Source organism: Astyanax mexicanus, chromosome 17, assembly GCF_023375975.1.
Source record: "Astyanax mexicanus isolate ESR-SI-001 chromosome 17, AstMex3_surface, whole genome shotgun sequence".
Lineage (NCBI taxonomy): Eukaryota > Metazoa > Chordata > Actinopteri > Characiformes > Acestrorhamphidae > Astyanax > Astyanax mexicanus.
Window position 1 is genome coordinate 26,852,605 of NC_064424.1, and position 18,665 is coordinate 26,871,269.

General features: G+C 39.3%; 1 protein-coding gene across 2 annotated transcripts in view; it reads right to left on the bottom strand.

The window, feature by feature from the left end:
• nup188 (nucleoporin 188) overlaps window positions 1–18,665 on the bottom strand; it is a 35,118-nt gene that overhangs the window by 5,046 nt on the left and 11,407 nt on the right. For both annotated transcript variants that reach the window (XM_022676401.2, XM_007256573.4), the window contains exons 24-40: window positions 16,982–17,088; window positions 16,514–16,720; window positions 15,462–15,631; window positions 15,195–15,264; window positions 13,574–13,641; window positions 12,291–12,486; window positions 11,615–11,692; window positions 11,137–11,222; window positions 10,075–10,220; window positions 9,496–9,668; window positions 8,419–8,619; window positions 8,198–8,290; window positions 7,069–7,221; window positions 4,165–4,302; window positions 2,407–2,481; window positions 1,450–1,659; window positions 113–244 (exon numbers count right to left, since the gene is read on the bottom strand). In XM_022676401.2, coding sequence (XP_022532122.2) covers window positions 113–244; window positions 1,450–1,659; window positions 2,407–2,481; window positions 4,165–4,302; window positions 7,069–7,221; window positions 8,198–8,290; window positions 8,419–8,619; window positions 9,496–9,668; window positions 10,075–10,220; window positions 11,137–11,222; window positions 11,615–11,692; window positions 12,291–12,486; window positions 13,574–13,641; window positions 15,195–15,264; window positions 15,462–15,631; window positions 16,514–16,720; window positions 16,982–17,088 — 2,303 coding nt within the window. The remainder of the gene's footprint in view (window positions 1–112; window positions 245–1,449; window positions 1,660–2,406; window positions 2,482–4,164; window positions 4,303–7,068; window positions 7,222–8,197; window positions 8,291–8,418; window positions 8,620–9,495; window positions 9,669–10,074; window positions 10,221–11,136; window positions 11,223–11,614; window positions 11,693–12,290; window positions 12,487–13,573; window positions 13,642–15,194; window positions 15,265–15,461; window positions 15,632–16,513; window positions 16,721–16,981; window positions 17,089–18,665) is intronic.

Below are 18,665 nucleotides of genomic sequence, written 5' to 3' on the forward strand. Positions count from 1 at the left end.
ATATATATATATATATATATATATATATATATATATATATATATGAATGTATACTTGCATAAACACAAACAGATTGTAAAATATATAAATGAACAGCAAACTGGAACACTACCTCTCCCAGCATGCTCAGCGCCACGTTAATGGTGGCCAGCAGAGTTCCAAATGACGGTGCGACGTCTGAGTCAAAGGCAGGTGTAGTAAAGCTCAACACAAACAGAGTCCTGTACTCCGCAAGGTCCATAGACTAACACACACACACAGAACACAAACAATGCAGTGGCCATTAGAACACATCTGTATCTCATGTCAGTGAATAAAGACTAAGTTCAGACCGTTAGCCCAAATCTGAGTTTGGCGTATCTAGATTTTTGATCATCTGGACCAACAGAATCCACACAAAATCCAATCCAGACCACACCTTTTGGCAGTGGTTTGAAATGCAATTGCATGTGTCTCAGTTTGCACACTCTAATCATATTTCAACAATACAACCTCATCAAATAAGAGCACCAAAGCTTAGTTACTGATGCCGACCTCTTTAACACAGCAGCTCAGATACGCTTGTGATGTCCTGACAAGCAAATCTGATCTGATCACTGCACATAATGGTGTGGATAAACATACACTACACACGTAGTATAGTACTATAAACTGAAATAAATAAAGGTGCGAGCAACTTTTAGTGCAATAAGAGTGATGTACAAACATGAATAAAAAAATAAAACTACTGGAGTTATGGGGAGCTTGCGACTCAGCAGCAATGCTCAGCGCCATTCTTGTATTCATGTTGTTGCATTATCTTCTCCGCAGGTTTATGGTTCAGCGGAAACTGGACTGAAATCTGGATTGTTAAGTGGATTGGCACTGTCCATCCAATATTCAATAAGTGAAGGATGTCAATATAGGATCCTACACATCTGAAATTTCTAAATTCCATAGCTTTTCCAGACCCTAATTTCCAGAATTGTCCTAAAAACAAAAATTATGAATTTGTAACAGCGTGGACATCGCTTGTCTTGGTCGAAGCAGCACTTGACACCGAGTACTGTGCGTACTGTGTACTTTCACACAAACAATTTTAAATACCAAACTGATCCATTTCTTTTCTTTTTTAGATTTGTTTTAAATTGGAAGAGCAGCGCAGTCCACGTAGTAAATACTGTGTTTGAAAGTGCAGCAGCAAACTCTGGAACACAGAACCTTCTCTCCATATTTATTTCTAGCTCATGCAAATCACTCCAAATAAACAATTCAAAATAGTCATAAAACTTATCATCTGATCCGGACCATAGAAACCAATTACAGCTGTGAAAATGCTCCTTGTATTGCACACCTCTTGCTCTGGATTTTACAAGTGGCTTTTACACCAGTTATTACAGTCAGACTAGAGATGTGGATCAGACTTTTGTACCAATACTTAACTTCTAACAACTTCCAGCTGTTCTTTACCTGGTCTAGCAGGATTTGGCAGCAGTCTGGTGTAAAGTGCTGTAAGGTGGCCAGTGTTTTGCTCAGAATCTTCAGAAGGCTGCACTGCACCGCCTGCAAGGCTTTAGACTCCGCCTCGTCTCTCTCTCCACCCTGCGTCTGCTCTTTGGAGGTGGGCGGGAGAACCCGCTGAGGGCGAGATCCCTGAGGTAGAGAATCTCCGTTCTTTGCCTGAGAGGAAAGAAATATGTTTAAAAAACCCAGCCTTAATGTTCAGGCAATTTATTAGGAATTATAGCATTTAATACTTAGTTAAAGAACACAACAGACACACTGTGCCCTATCAAACTCTCTATTAACAACAGCAGTTGTTATTACAAGCAAGGCATCAATATGCTGTGGGGTTCAGGGACTCTGAGTACTGTTTAATTCCTCAGTATATCGCAGTGTGTTGTGCAGGATTTTTAAATCTATAACATTAATTGCAATTTAGATAAAATGCAGGAATTCCATTTCTCACTTTTACATTTACAATCAATAAGCAAACGTTTGCACATTAGGGTTGAGTACTGGCAAAAACATGGTGATTTAATATTCATTCATACTACAAGAGTTATATATTGCAATACTGTTTGCATGACAATATATTGATTTTTGTAAAATTGGGAAGTAACCTGTAATAATAGTGTAATAATAATAATAGTGTAAAAAGTCAGTCTTTTTATATTTTTGATGAACAAATATAAACAATAACAGTGGGACATCTACTGATATCTAGCACAACTAGCTTAAACACAACACAAATCAAACTACTGTCCGACACCAAATGTTTTTATGTAAACTATTTAATAATATCCAATTCTGTGTTTTTGAGAAACATAACAGTTTTGGAAAACATATCACAACACTGATAACTGAAATATCAACATGCTGCAACACTTCTACTGTATATGTGCTTTGTGTGTATGGAGCTTTCACCTGGAGGTAATGGTGGAGCATTTTCTTGCTGTGGAGGAGGTATGTACATGTCTGACACAGGTAACACAGATTCACCTGTGAAATGAGATAACATGACAGGACTGTAGTGAAGGCTGAAACACAGATGTACACTCAGCAACAAATTAATGGTTGGAAAAATAGTTGCACCCAGAAGGCTAAAGTGTCAGATTGCAATTATGAAGGAATATAAAAAGGTTACCAAGAACAATAAATTGTTTCATATTTAGCTTGATATGGGCAGCTCTAGGTGATATTTACTGAGCTACACGTACAGAAATAGTGTATAATGTTAAACACAACGTCTCAGCATAGCAGAGTTGTTAAGCTTCCTAATGGTGTCCAGTGATAATCCATCCCATTCAGTTTGAATATTCCTGAAAATTTTGTGTAAGGCGTGTTCATAGTGTTACTAGTAGGGGTGTTACTAGTTGTCACTCAAGAAAAGTAGTTGTTTGTGGACCAATAAAAAACACAGAATCTAGAAGAAGACACCCTTAGCTTTGTATTCACGTACAACTTTAAGTAAAAACATTGCATGTGTGGTCGCTAGGAGCTTGAGAATATGATGTTGCGGCTGTGCTGAAACTAAAGCAAGCAAGGAGCAGTGAACAGGCGAATAAAGGACTTTTTGGATATTTTATCTGCGGTTCAGTGCTGTATTGTGGATGCTGTGATAGTAAGTGAATTTTCTATAATATAATCTGATGTTATTTTGTATACTAATAATATTTTATAAGGCTATTTTGTTGGGGAGGCGTGTTTCTCATGTAAACAAATGTAAAAAAACAGGGTGTTTTCAGTTGGAGATTTCTGGCGACTGGTTTCATGTTGATGGTTGTAAATTTGCATGCAGGTAGTTAAAGTAGTACTAATGAATATAAGTTGGTTAGTTGGTCGCTCTGTTTAGAATATTTGACGATTTGAAGCATTCTACTTTACATGGTCAGAACAGGCCGCTGGCGACCCGCAAGACGGCACTTCTGCAGTAACCGGTTAAACGCACGTGAAAAACACATGCATCGATGTTTTTACATCAAATCTATGCATCGTATCGTTCATAGTTGTATCGATGTATCGATACAGATCGATGTATTGTTACAGCACTAGTTACTAGTGCGCTCAGTAGCATCCCACACATTTTCAATGCAGATTGCAATGGGAATAATCTGTGTTTAAAAGTGAGCTCATAAAAAGACAGCAGTAGGTGAACGAGCACTGTGCTGTTGGAACTGGCAGGAGGACCTTATTAACGTTGGGTTTTCAAAGTGCCTGTAACGAAGACCAAAGGTGATCTGGTTTTATAAGAAATTGCACCCACACCTAGATACCTGGTTTGTTGTCACATGTCTTCCACATACATTCATTTGTTGTCTTCCAAAGACTGAAGATGTGTCATATGATAGTCTGCCTAAGGGTCCTCCAAGTTTCATTCCTGTCAGCTGATTCCTTGAAGGTGCGACTATCATTTTGACAATGTGTGTATTTCAAGTTCAATTATATAACACTTAGTTTTAAACTCTCAGTGTGATCACCTGAGACACTACCCTAAATAATCTGATAATAAAACAAAGTAGTAAGTGATAAAAGCCAAACTATATAACTATATAACAATATACTCAAGGTCATTCTATAACGAGGGTATTGGTACTGGTGTGCTGACAGAATTCCCACTGGGGTGCTATTCTGGAATTGTGTACTGTGTGCATGTTATATGGATGAACGTCTGTGTAAGAGTACCTGCACGTCTCTGAGTAACTGAGGGAGGTGGAACTGCCACTCTTTGCAGAAGCTGGAGAGCTGTAACAGGAAGCCCACTGTGTGATCTGCTTCATCCAAGCACGCTAAAGACTGCACTGTTCGTACTGCACTCAGACACTGTAACACACACACATTAACAACACACACATTAACAACACACACATTAACAACACACACATTAACAACACACACATTAACAACACACACATTAACAACACACACATTAACAACACACACATTAACAACACACACATTAACAACACACACATTAACAACACACACATTAACAACACACTTAACAGCTGAACTAATGCACAAATAAACAGTAAGCAGTAAGAGATATTAAATACCAGCATTTAAAAAAAAATTATCCCATCACTAAGCCATTTGATTTAACCCTTTCAGAAATTAACATAAAGGGTTAACATGAAACTTCCAAACATGTACCCAATAACTATTGCATGCAGTCCATGATATAGTTTTTAGATGCAAATGAGCACCCTCATTTATTCACTTTCACTGTCTGTTTTACTCAACTAGCTCCTGTTGCTTTGCATATATAACACTCTCTTTCCTTGTTAAGAACTTGATTAACCCTCCTGTTATGTTATGAGTCAAATTGACCCATTTTAAAGTTTTAAGGTCTAGAAAAAAATAGTTAAAAGTAATTTTTTGGTTTCAGACAACTTAATAATTAAACATGCACCGGGTCAAACTGACCCAGGAACACTACTGGTTCCTGACAAATAACCATAACAGGAGGGTTAATAATGGCTTAGTTTTACTGAGGTTCTAATGCTCCCACAGGTTGCTGTAATAATAAATCAGTCCTCTTTTGTTGCTCTACAGGGACTAGATCAGCTGTGTGCGTGCACTGGAACAGCAACAGGTGCATCTTAATGTAGTTAAATGCATTTATTAAAAGGGGTGCCCACAAATATTTGCACATACCGTATTTTTCGGGCTATAAGGCGCACTTAAAATACTTATTTTTTCCCAAAAATCGTCATTGCGCCTTATAATGCAGTGCGCCTTGTGTATGGATTTTGCTTGTGTTTACTGACCTCGATTTTTATGTGGTACACGGCGCTCTGTTGTGCAGAATTCCTCACCCACGCCAGAAAAAGATCCCCCTCTTGGGCTAGCGCGCGGTTACCTTTGACTGCCGTACTGCCTCTCGGCTGTGGTTCAGGGTAGCTAGTTTCCACTGTAGCTCCGTGGCCAGAACAAGGTGCCGGTAAACTTTCCTTTCCACCCGTTCTGGGGTAATAGCACAAACTGTTTCTTTTTAGCGCCCACTTCTAAGTAAAGTTAACCTCTTAACACGCGCTGGCCCACCGGCGGGCCAGAAATATTTAATATTTCATAACTGGCTGTGTTTCTGAATAGTTATGAACAGTTACAGGTTCAATATAGACATCCAATATACCATTTTAAAGCTTAGAATCTCTGCTTTTGAGCTATTTAGCCTATTTAGCGGAATATCCTTTCAGAAAATAAACATTTAGGGCGAAATATGCCTTGGTTATGATTTTAATAATTCATAACTCTCATATTTGCGTTTATCGTTCGTCCATATTTCATCGAATGCGGTCATGTCATACACCATTCGAACCGTCTGGCTCTCCGGATTCCAGAACTGTGCTTTTACTGTAGGATGTATGTTTCATGAATTAGAGCTGCGTCAGAGCGCATGTTTCCAGTAATAAAAGGCTCTCCTTTTGTCCTGGGGTAACCTCCGGTCACTGCCGCCACCCCGAACACACACCCGCGCTCAGCCACAGGTCCTACCTTCAAAACGCGTCCAGACTAAAGAGAATCCATCAATCCAGTCTCCTGTAATCCACAGTTATATCCAAACAGCGCTGGAAATCACTTCATCCAGAAATGAAACTTATCCAATCTTTATCTCTGTTTTAAAACCGTTTTATTCACCGAATTCGGCACAACACGCTATTATAGTCAGAAGCCTCGCGGAGTAATGCGGTACTTGCTGTGCTTCAACATAATATTATGGTCTGTCGGAGCGTTGCGGCTACCGTTGTCAGGAGCCTCGCGGAGTAATACGTACTTGCTGTGCTTCAACATAATATTATGGTCTGTCGGAGCGTTGCGGCTACCGTTGTCAGGAGCGTCGCGGAGTAATACGTACTTGCTGTGCTTCAACATAATATTATGGTCTGTCGGAGCGTTGCGGCTACCGTTGTCAGGAGCGTCGCGGAGTAATACGTACTTGCTGTGCTTCAACATAATATTATGGTCTGTCGGAGCGTTGCGGCTACCGTTGTCAGGAGCGTCGCGGAGTAATACGTACTTGCTGTGCTTCAACATAATATTATGGTCTGTCGGAGCGTTGCGGCTACCGTTGTCAGGAGCGTCGCGGAGTAATACGTACTTGCTGTGCTTCAACATAATATTATGGTCTGTCGGAGCGTTGCGGCTACCGTTGTCAGGAGCGTCGCGGAGTAATACGTACTTGCTGTGCTTCAACATAATATTATGGTCTGTCGGAGCGTTGCGGCTACCGTTGTCAGGAGCGTCGCGGAGTAATACGTACTTGCTGTGCTTCAACATAATATTATGGTCTGTCGGAGCGTTGCGGCTACCGTTGTCAGGAGCGTCGCGGAGTAATACGTACTTGCTGTGCTTGTTGATTTATTGCTCAGAGATGTTGTTATTTTTCACAGATATTGTGAAGGATTTATTGCTCAGAGTTATTGTTACTGATATAAATAAAGTTTCATTTAGTGCGCCTTATAATCCAGTGCGCCTTGTGTATGGACTAACACTAAAAATAGACTGTTCACTCATCGTGCGCCTTATAATACGGTGCGCCTTATAGTCCGAAAAATACGGTATATTGGACAGTACCGAGTGTCCTACCTGAAGAATACGCTCCTGATGAACACCCACAAAGTCAAGAGCCTCATTGATGAAGTTGTAGCGCAGCGTCTTAAGCAGACTCTCCATAAGAGATAGACAGAGACGATACACGCCTGGCCAGCAGGGTGCATCTAGGGGCTTACGGGCGAATGCCTGATTGAGAGATAGAGATAGAGATAGAGAGAGAGGGTTTTTTGTAAATTAGAATAAAATAATATTGTTTCAACTGCAAACAACATAAATGTTATTCACTGAAAACACGGAAATTAACAGTATTGTGCACACGTTTTAGGCACCTGTGGGATTTTCAGAATGAAAAAGCTTCTTATCTCTGAAGTAAGTGTTTATTAGCTCAGTAAAACACTAGCATTACAACAAATACAAACAGCAATTTTACAAAAAGCAGTGCTTTAACAGCACTGTTTTCCCTAAAACATCTCCTAATCTCTCCTAATCTGAGATTAATAGAGTTATTTTTTAGTTCTCATCAAATTAACACCTGGTTTGGTAAATGGTAAATTAGGTAAATCAGGCGAGCTTTGTTCTTCAGCTTGGATCACAGGATATAACATACTTGGTTAAAAATTAATTTTACTGTTTGTATGCTTATTTGCATCTGTTTAAATCCTATGTGGTGCTTTTTTCAGGTAAAAACACCCATTGTTGAGATAAATGGATTAGTGCAATTTGCTGTGGTGTCTAAAAATTATGCACAGTACTGTATCTTTAAGAGCAAAAAGGCCAGTATCCAGGTGGAAACTGAATGTGGTTAACCCAAATTCCAAAGGTCTGGAAATGTATGTATTAAGCCACTCCTTAATCATGTGTATCAGATTGCTCTGATCTAGAAAGGATTTGAATCTTGGAGGAGACTTCTGCTTTTTACATTTACCCTGGACACACTAGTTCACACCCAGGACCGATTTGATTTTGTTTGAGGGAGTGGCTTATTATTAGACTTTTTTTCTTTCACAGACAAGAACATGATCTGAACCATGTAATGATATTTTAAACCTGATCATTACTGTAACTTCACCTTATTTTTTTCTATTTTGTAATTGGTCAAAACTAGACAAAATGTTCATCTTAAAAAAAGAAGAGAAAGTAAAATAGATAGATAGACCTGTACCTGTGTGGCTCCATTAGCTGGACCCTCATACACGCTGAGCAGAGGGAGACAGATGCTCTGAATCACTCCAGCACCTGCTACTGCTGCTGCCCCCTATAGACCCAAAAGATCAACACAGGCATGATCACTGTTGACTAAGTATGTTTTTGAATGTGTTGAGAATTTGATGTAATTAGTGCTACAATAAAAACAAACAGAGTACTGGATCAGGAGTCTGGTACCTGTGGTGTTCTAGCGAGGGTGAGCAGCAGATGCAGTGCCGCCTCAGTGAAGTAAAGGTTTTGTTTGGAACGCAGGCTGAGCTCTAGCGCACTCAGAACCGAAGGCAGAACTGGCAGCTTCCTCATCACCTGCAGCCACTGCTCACCATCCTCATCAGCCCGACACAGCTCTTTAGAGAGGTGCAGAGCCAACACACACACCTGAGGAGCAGAAACAAGGAAATCAGTATTTAACTAGCAAGAGCTGCTTTTGTTTTTTGTTGACAATCATCTCTAATATTGCGAACGATATTAATAATTAACTAGGTTAAGCAAAATGGTTGCATAGTGGAATGGGTGGAGCGAAGGATGAAAAAACAACAAAACAGAGGAGTACAGGTCAGGGAGTGTGAGTGGTTTGATGGTCGTCAGGATGTTTTATCAGATATTAAGAAAACTTAAGTTTGATTACTGGCAGCTCTTGTCCGCGGATCCTCAGACAGTATTTTCTCACTCAAAATGTGTGGTACGTCAGGAAAATTGTTGTAGGTTTTATCCTCTAAATCTACCCCAGCAATTCCCCCAGTCCCATTTCCACACTCCTGGTTGCTTGTTGCGGTGTGTAAATCTGGCAACCTGCGTGAGACTCAGGGCTGGCGAGGAATGGGCAAAACACAATCCTGTGATTGAGTGTGTGAAATGGCTACAGCATTCCAGTTTTCAGTCACATTTATTACTGATTAATTCTAAAAAAAGTGCAGGTTTGGCAGGTTAAATCAAATTATTAATATTAGTCTTAGTTTCTAATGACAGGATAGATGCCAATGCATGTCAAGTTCTCAAGCTTTTTTTCCCCTAATACTATTAAAAAACATGAGTAGCCATTTTATATTGCAACGTGAGATAAAAGTGTCTGTTGCCACAGAAAAAAAAAAGACCAGTTGTGAATATGTATGGTGGATATATGAGTATAATCCCTAGTACAGAAACTTTTATCTATACCACAATGATCATACTAAAAAACTACTTGTTCCTTATATAGTATGCAAATGAGATGCACCCATGGGCTCATTATGCTACACATTTACACACACAGACCGAGTCTCGCTGGTCTTTCTGCACATTGCGTGGCGCATCCGTCTCCATGCTGTCTTCCTGGACCTCGTCTCTCTTTGTCATGTGCCGTGTGCTGTCAATCAACGCCAGGGCTTCATCCTGGACTGTCTCACATACACACAGAAGCAGCTGGGGTAGCTGGGTAATTTCTCCACCTGATAAATTGAATTAAGGCATTATTACACATCACATTCAAGATCAAAACACACTGATGTCTGAGGTTTAAATCTCTCTAATGTTTTTATCATCTGTAGCTGATATGCTGCACCTCAATCTAATTTAAATTGTAAGATAAATCTGTAGTAAATCTGGGTATGTCCTAATATTGCCCTCATTAGAAAATTACAAGACATTTCTCCAGGTACATGTGTTCAGTTACACTATCCCCTTCTCGCAATACAGTGCAAATGAAGATCAGATATCTAGACTGCTAAATGTGCTCAAAAAGACAAATGTTTTCATAGGGTGTCCTATTATGCATGTTTAATCATGTAGTAAAAAAAATTGAACAAATCAACCCAAATTACTGACACTAGCTATGAAACAACACACGTGACTCACCGTTAAGGCCCTGAATGTGTAGAGCAGATATAAGAGCTGAGAAGAGCTTTGCTTTGGTTCTTTCCATCAGCAGCTGATCAGCCTGCAGGACGCTCTCCAGCATCAGAGAGAGGGGCGGCAACAGAGCAGGAGCCGACACCAGCACACTAAAAACAAGTGAGACAAGAGCAAGAGAGATGCTTTTAAATCATCAATAAAAACTCTAGCCAATGTACCTGCCATTCTTTAAATTCTAATTTAATGATTTATGACATTTTCTCTTGATTTTTTTTTCCAGACTGACCAACATTCAATTCTTAAAGTATTTTTTCTTTACTTAGTTGAGTATTTCTTATATTATTATGGAATAATATACAATAATCTTCCCATTCACTCTACACAAACTCTCTCTCTTAACAACACAACTGGTGTTCACATAAAGAGGCAAGAAATTCAAGAAAATTAACCCTTAACAAGTTCAGCACAGCTGTTAACTAAAAGCCAATTAGGTGGCTACCTCAAAAACCTGACTGAGAAAATGTCAACATGAAGAATTTAAAATGTAAAACATATTTTGGTTTGTTTAACATGTTTTGTTTACATAATAATTCCATGTATGTGTTTTTACATATAGTATGGATGCAAAACATTTTAAAATAATGAAAAAACACTACATTTAAGATGTGTGAAATTTTCTGAGTTAATGTAGCAATTAAAGCACAATGTGATTCTTATTTTACTGGATTTTTTTTGTGATTTAGTGCGTTTCCTTCCTCCCCTTCACGTTTGTGGTGACACTTTGCAGACATTTACAATACAATACAATTACTGAAGAAAAAAGATAAAATGCTATTTAAAGCCCCATTAGGTAGGATTTCCTTGATTTTTGATCTTTTTAAAGAAGTAAAATTACAGCTTGAAACTCACTGCAGATTATGGTAGTAACGTGTTACTGATTCCAAATTAACAGCGTGCTTTAACATTGACAACCCTAAATTTATTATGTCCACTCCCACAATTCCAGACTGTTAAAAGATATATTAGGTGCCCTGCCACAAGCATAATAAGAAAAACACCACCTACCTCTTCCACTGTTTGAGGAGGATCAGCAGCAGGGTGGCCATCATGGAGCCCAGACGCAGACATGCTACAGACTGAGGCATCAGCAACTGACAAAGTGACATACAAACACGTGATTGGCAATATACACATATACTGTTAGTAAGGGTTTTTTCACACTTGAAAATCCAGACCAGAGTCTAGAGTCTGCACCAAGGTTCTTGTCTTTGTTACACTGTGAATAAGTGGTCCGTTTAGTTTGGTTTCACACTGCAGTTCAGTTCGGCACAAGACCAATTCGTTTTTGCTCTCATATGTTTAAAGAGTGAATCAACATCCTGTTTTTGATCTAAAAGTCTAGAAAAGTGTTTTCGGGTCTTTTGGTCTATGGTTCATGTCCCCTTTCACACCTGCTCCATTGGTTTGAAGCAAACTGAAGTCTGAAAGTCCAGACCAAACAAGGTAGGTGTGAAAGCACCCTTAAATAGCAAGATACACTTACTGCTGCTTTTGTGCCCTCCAGAACATCCATGAACAGCTTCATTCTAACCGAGTCTTCCTTTATCTGCATTACTTCAGACTGTGCACACATGCATACAAACACACAAAAGACAACATATCAGTCCGAATGTAAACAAAACAAATTCAATCAACAGGCATTTCCTAATCTACTTAGATAAGGACGGCGTATACAATATAGACAAAAGTGTTTGGATATTTGCTCATTCATTGTTTCTTCTATAGTATTTAAAAGGTGTTTATCTTGTTTTTGTTGGACTAACAGTCTCCACAGCTCATTGCTGGTTAGCTTTTTAGCTCTCTAGGCCACATCTGACATTAACCTACTGCCATTGTGCCTAATGTCCTATTCTGTTGGCAATATTTGTTTACAAGAAAAAGTCAAACTGTCTGCTGTGCATTGCATATTTTGTATTTGCTAGCACTGCTCTTCACTACTGGATTTTAAAAATTTTATGAATATTATAGTGTGTGTTTTTATATTATGAGAGCATTCCTAAAATGTTATTAAAAAAATAAAAATCACAATAGCCTTGCCTACAGTATAGCAATTTTCTTGCCAATACACAGCCCTACTTGACACAGCAAGATGTGTGTAATTACTGCTTTTCTAGAACTGATGTACAGGTATGAGATTACAGTAATATAAATGTCCTCACGTGACTGGTGGAGAGTATGAGCAGGGTCCTCCAGGCTGAGATGAGCATCTGAGACTCAAGCAGTGACCTCACTCCCCCGTCCTCTCCGTCACAGGCAGCACAAACCAGCTCCCTCACATACTGAGACCAGAACTCGTACCTCCGCTGGGTGCTCAGCCGCTGTAGCGCTGCTTTTAGAGAGCCCTCCAGCTGACCACTGAAATACACACATTAAGGTACAATACATATTTTACCACAATTCAACTGCACACAGTTTTACACAGTATATATGCATCCCATTAATGGACCGAAAATATAGTACCAATCAAATGTCTGGAGACACCTCTTCTCATTCAATGAGTTTTCTTTATGATTTTTTTTTTTCATTGTGAATTTAATATTGTTGAATTTTTTTTGTATATAATTTTATTTTTATTTGTTTCCCATTTTCTCCCCAATTTACACAGGCCAATTACCCAACCCATTCATTAGGACTGCCCCCATCACTAGTAATATCCCAACACCAGGACAATAAAGACTAGCACATGCCTCCTCACATGTAAATGTCCAACACATGTGAAGTCAGCCACCACCTCTTTTTGAAGTGCTGCTGATGTACCAGTGCAGATTAGCATCACAGCGCACTCGGAGGAAAGCACAGCGACTTGGTTCCGATACATCAGCTCACAGATGCCATGGGCTAATCGACATCACCGTTTGTAGTGATGTGAGGAGAGTGTGCCATCTACCCACCCAGAGAGAGCAAGGCCAATTTTGCTCTCTCTCAGGGCTCCAATAGCCGATGGCAAGCTGCATGAACAGGACTAAAACCGGCAAACTCTTGATCATAGTGGCAGCGCTTAACCCGCTGGACCACTTGGAGCCCCAATAATGTAGAAATAAAACAAATAATAGAACAAAAATGTTAAACCTTTTAGCTCTGAAGACAGATTTGTAAACTCTGTCTCAGTGGTCAACATGAAGCTGGACTCTGGTGACAGTGACAGAGAAGAAGACAATGGCAGTCATCCTCTGCACACATTGCAAAGAAGTCTGGTCAGTGACCAACGGATTTAAAAACTCCTTTGTTCTTCATGCCATCAGACTGTACAGACTGTGTGGGTTAAGCTAAAGACCCCAGCATTGAGCTGTTGGAATTGAGATCTCTAATATTATGATGCTTCATCCAATACTTTTGGGAGAGTTAGAGAGTTATATCTGAATGCAATAAAATTCTCGCAGCAATGCCTCAGAATCTACAAGAAATTATTACTATTATTATGTGCAATATGATAAAATCTTACCTGACTACATAGTAGATCTCAAGGCCTATGATCTTCATTACGAAGGCACAAGACTCCAGAACACACGGCTGGACAGAAAAGAGAGTGATTATTTACAGAGTGTTTATTTGACATTAAACCTGAGATCAGGGGTATGTATATTAAAATTAGTGATTAGTCATCACCTGAACTATAACCATATTAGTTTATATAAGTCGTACATTGCTGTGAAGAGAAAAACAGTTGGACAACAAACAAACTGTATCATTTGTTATCATAGAATTATACAAAAAAATACATTTTTGGTTCTCAAACTGTGGTAAGTTTAAGTTTAATTGGCCTTAATAGGAATTTGGAGTTCCACCTTTCCCAAAAGTTCAGCAGACTAATCACAATAGAGAGATCCCATGCATATTTATAATTCATTACACTCCTTTCACTACACTGAATTAATGCCCTTATAGTGCTGTTATTTGTCCTCTGACTCAGAAGAAATATCTGCACTGATCAGAAACAACAATTAATAATTTGCATATTGCAACAGCATGGTACTTGAATTTCATTTGATCATTGGTGGTGTATGGTCTAAAATTAAATGAAAAATGTTTAGAACAAGTGCTACCCACCAATCAGTTGGGTAACACCAAACACGTACTAAAGTACTAAAGACCAGGACTTGAGTAAAAGTACAAGTGCTCTATTAAAAAGTGACTTAAGCAGAATTTAAAGGCCCAATCCCATTTCACCCTTTGGCCCTACCACTTCCCCCTACCCTCCTGTTTTACACGTGCATACCAAGGGGTAGGGGTGTCCCGATTCTTGTTAGGATGGAGGGGTAGGGGGAAGGGATAAGGTTGTTAGACCTTCATATGGAGATTTTCAGATGCACACTTCAAACCGAAGGGTATAAAACAAGCAGAACAAGCACCCAAAGAAATCCACAAATGTATTTTCTTTGGTAAGTGACAATTAGCAGTATACTACCATAGTTTAATGTGTAGTTTTAGTGTCTTATAGCTGAATTCTTCATAACAAGCATAGAAAGGCTAGTGGTTTGTCTCATTAGCTAGCTAACTTTCCAGTTCCACCTTAAATGGTGCAACAGAGGAATTAAGGAATGGACTAGTAAGGAAGGAGCTAGTTAACCAGCAGCTGGGTTACTGAACTTTAGCGCTCCTGATGACGTATCGGGTGCTTGAAGGGTTGTCTCAATTCATAGGGGAAGGATTTTACCCCTTCCACTTGTAACTCTGTTCCAAGGGGAAAGGTTACACTCAAAAATAAGGGATAGGGGTAAGTGGTAGGGCCAAAGGATAAAATGGGATACGGATGACGTGTTCAAGCACCACACTTAAGAAGAAGTACTAAAGAATTCAACAGTTTTTGTACACCAATGAGTGTTCGGAATAATTCCTAACATTTTTATAACTGTAATGATTTAGGAAGCAGAACATAAAGTTAAAAGTATTAAACTCATCCAAAACATGTAGTGAAGTAAAATTGTAACGTAGGAGAAAAACAAATTATACTCTGTTAGATACAGATACAGAATTTTAGTACTTGAGTAGAGTAGTAAAGTAGTTCTACTTTGTTACTATACATCTCTGGGTAAACACCCACTGTTGCCCGTTACTGAACCCACCTCGGTGGTCTCAGATGGTGAAGGCAAGGTCCCAAACAGAGGCGTGGTGAGATTGTCCCAGAACTTCTCCCTGAAAAGAAAGACAAAAGTATGAAGTGTGTTTGTGTTTGTAAGCATCTATATGTTATGATGATAATGTACATGCTTAAAATGAGTGTCTATAATCAGTAAATTCCAAACAAGCATTTCATTACATTATTTTGTTTACCTGCGGAACGTGTGTGAAAATATATTTGCATTGTAAGTAAACGCATGGGCCTCACTCACTTGGTGCGGAGGACAGACAGTGCGCTGTCTCTGCGGTCCTGCCACAGGGCATGAAGGAAGGCCAGGGCAGCTCTCTGCAGCAAAGGTGGGCACCAGTACTGCCCCTGTAGCTCACAGTCTAACAGCTCCAGAACTACAGCCAGACAGCTCCACTCACCAAGAGAGAACTCCTACACACACACACAGACACACACACACACACACAGACACACACAGACACACACACACACACACAGACACACACAGACACACACAGACACACATCACATTTATTTAGGCCTACAATTTAAAATACATAATTAAAACACACACACACATTAATATGTGAATCAACACTGAATAACACAAAAGGTTAGAAAACACAGCAGCATTAATGAATCGCACATTTGATATCCTTATAAATTTCTATGGTACCTAGAATTTGGGATCAATCAACATTTATTTTAGTTATATCGTACAGCATTAACAACAATATTATAAGCATGATTGATAACGGATCATTTGAACACATGAACTGGGATTTAAGTTCTGGAAACATTTGGTTTAGCTGTTTTTTTCTGAACTGGATCTCTCACTAACAGTTGATGACAAGCTGATGGGTAGTAGAATTGAATTTTGGCAGGGCCAGGGATTATTGGCTGATAGCTGCTGACTGTATTAATGAACCCTGCGTTGACTTAGGGGTAGCCAAAGTAACTCCACACTGCTGATTATAGTTTGGAGGATGGAGGTAGAAATCAGTGCTGTTTTCTCTCCTGTGTGGTTAAAGGGGCAGCCAAGGAGGAAAGGAGATGTGCATGTGTGTGAGATTCTCCAATTGGTAATAAGCAAACTTCACGAGTTGATACTCATGCATTTTTATACCATGGTATACTGGAAGCATGCAATTTGTCTGTAATGCTAGATCCGCTTTGCATGTTAGTCAGGCAAGTACAAACGTTTTTGTCCATGTTTAGATGTAAGGTCAACAATACCTCCAATCAAATCAAACGTATTTATATGGTGGTTTTCACAACTGATGTCACAAATCAGCTTTAGAGAAATGTGTATACCTTTGCCCCTTCACTGCCATCCTTGGTTTCAAGATTGAGGAAGAGCTCAATGAGTCCAGGTTGTGTTTCCACAGCCACGGTGAGGAACTCGAGGATGGTGACTTTGATCCGTAGGTCCACGGTTTTGCTTTGCAGCCGTGTGAGAAATGCATCTCTGATTGCTGCTGCATCACTGCCCAGACAAGCATACACTGACATGGGAGCCACCTGCAAAAACACACACACACACTTTAGGGTTGCAATTAGGGTTTATTCAGAATTCAGTACAACTGCAAACTTATGGGGTTACAAATAAATCACAAAACTCTAATCCTGGCTGACCTCACCTGCAACTAGATGACAGGTAGTGAAAACCATTCAAAGTGGACTGACATTGTGGATAACACCGTTATTGCTCTGAGTTAGAACATGGGAAATGGTGCCATTGGAAATGAAAATGTGGAAAAGTATAATGTTGTTGATTATTACCGAAGCTAATCTCTTCAGCAGCTGGACAGCGAGTCTCGGCAGGGCTGGGTCATGCTTGTGGTAAATGTACTTAGCCAAAACTGCAATAAGATTGTTGCCATGGCCACCTAAAATGAGAAGAAATGTAAATAAAAAAAAAAAAAAATGGAAAAAAGCATTGGGACACCCACTCATTCAACAATTCTTCTGAAATTAAGGATATTATCCTGTTTTTGAAACTGTGAGGGCAGTGTAGCCAAGCTACTGGATGGATAGGTTTACATTCATGCAAATGTAAAGTAAGCATAGAAGTACCATATTTTTCAGGCTATAATAACCGTATTATAAGGTGCACCGATGAACGTCTATTTTCTGGTCTATTTTCATATTTTCATATTTGCAAGGCGTACTGAATTATAAGGCGCATTTTAAGAGACACTATGAGGAACTTTTAATTCAGCAGGTCTCAGCGCTGGGTGGTGGCGGGGGGTTACAAAGTTAAGAAAAGCTAATAAACAAAGCTAAACAAAGCTGGGCCTCATAATGCAAAAAATATGGTATAGGCAGTCATAGCCAGTTACTCTTAGATCATTTGAAACTAGGGTTGCAACGGTATGAGATTTTCACGGTATGATAACCGTCTCAGAAAATACCGCGGTATCACGGTTATCACGGTATCACAGTTTGTTACATATATTATTAAACTGACCCTTAAAGAAATTACAACAAAGGTTTTTTGTTCAATTAACTATTTATTGTAGAAACCTGGAACAACTATATAGATAATGTCTCCTTAAAAAAAATAAGCTGTACACCATCAGGTGAAGAAAACCAGGTTTTTCCACTACTCTTAAGGGCATTAAGAGTGTATATATAAAAAAAAAAAAAATATATATATATATATATATATATATATATATATATATATATATATATATATACACACACACATACACACACACGTCACACATTACATGTCCTCTAAGAAGTAAAGATCCTGTATTTAAAATATTCAGTACAATTATTTAAGTTTAAAGTATTTAATTTCTGATAAACTGAGCCTGGGTCAGTGTCTGATCAACAACTGTTGTAAACGTCCGTTTTACTGCCAAGTTGGTATATAACCAGATACTGCAGAAAGAGGGGATTTATTTCTGACATGATCCTCACAATAGAGATTTCTGTTTTAAGGCTTTCACACCGAGTCTGGTTTTAACATATGAAAAACAGGCACGTCAGAATTTGAAAATGAACGCATGTAAATGAATGGCGTCTTTCACATCCAGTCCGGCCAGGACCTTTACACGGACACGTGAATCCATCGTAGCACGCACTTCACGCCTGTACCTGCGTGCCCAAATTTCTCAGCGCTTTTGCGGGCGCTTACCACATGGGTTGTGCACGACTACAAAGAGGTTTTATTTAGGTTCAGATTAAAAATTAAACACATACTTTGCGCTGCACAGCGGGGTGGTGTTCTCGGAGATGGGAGAACAGGTTTGATGTAAGTCCACCTTTAGCTGTGACTTTACTGCCACATTGATTACAAATCGGATAACCATCCTGCGTTCGGCGGTTATCCGAAATAGTCCCACACTGCTGATTTTAGTTTAGCCTTTTTTTAGGCGGACGGAGATTTGTTTATTCTGATGCACGTTCTGCTGTTCTCACCGCTGTGTGCTGAGTAGCTGAAGCGGAGCAGAGT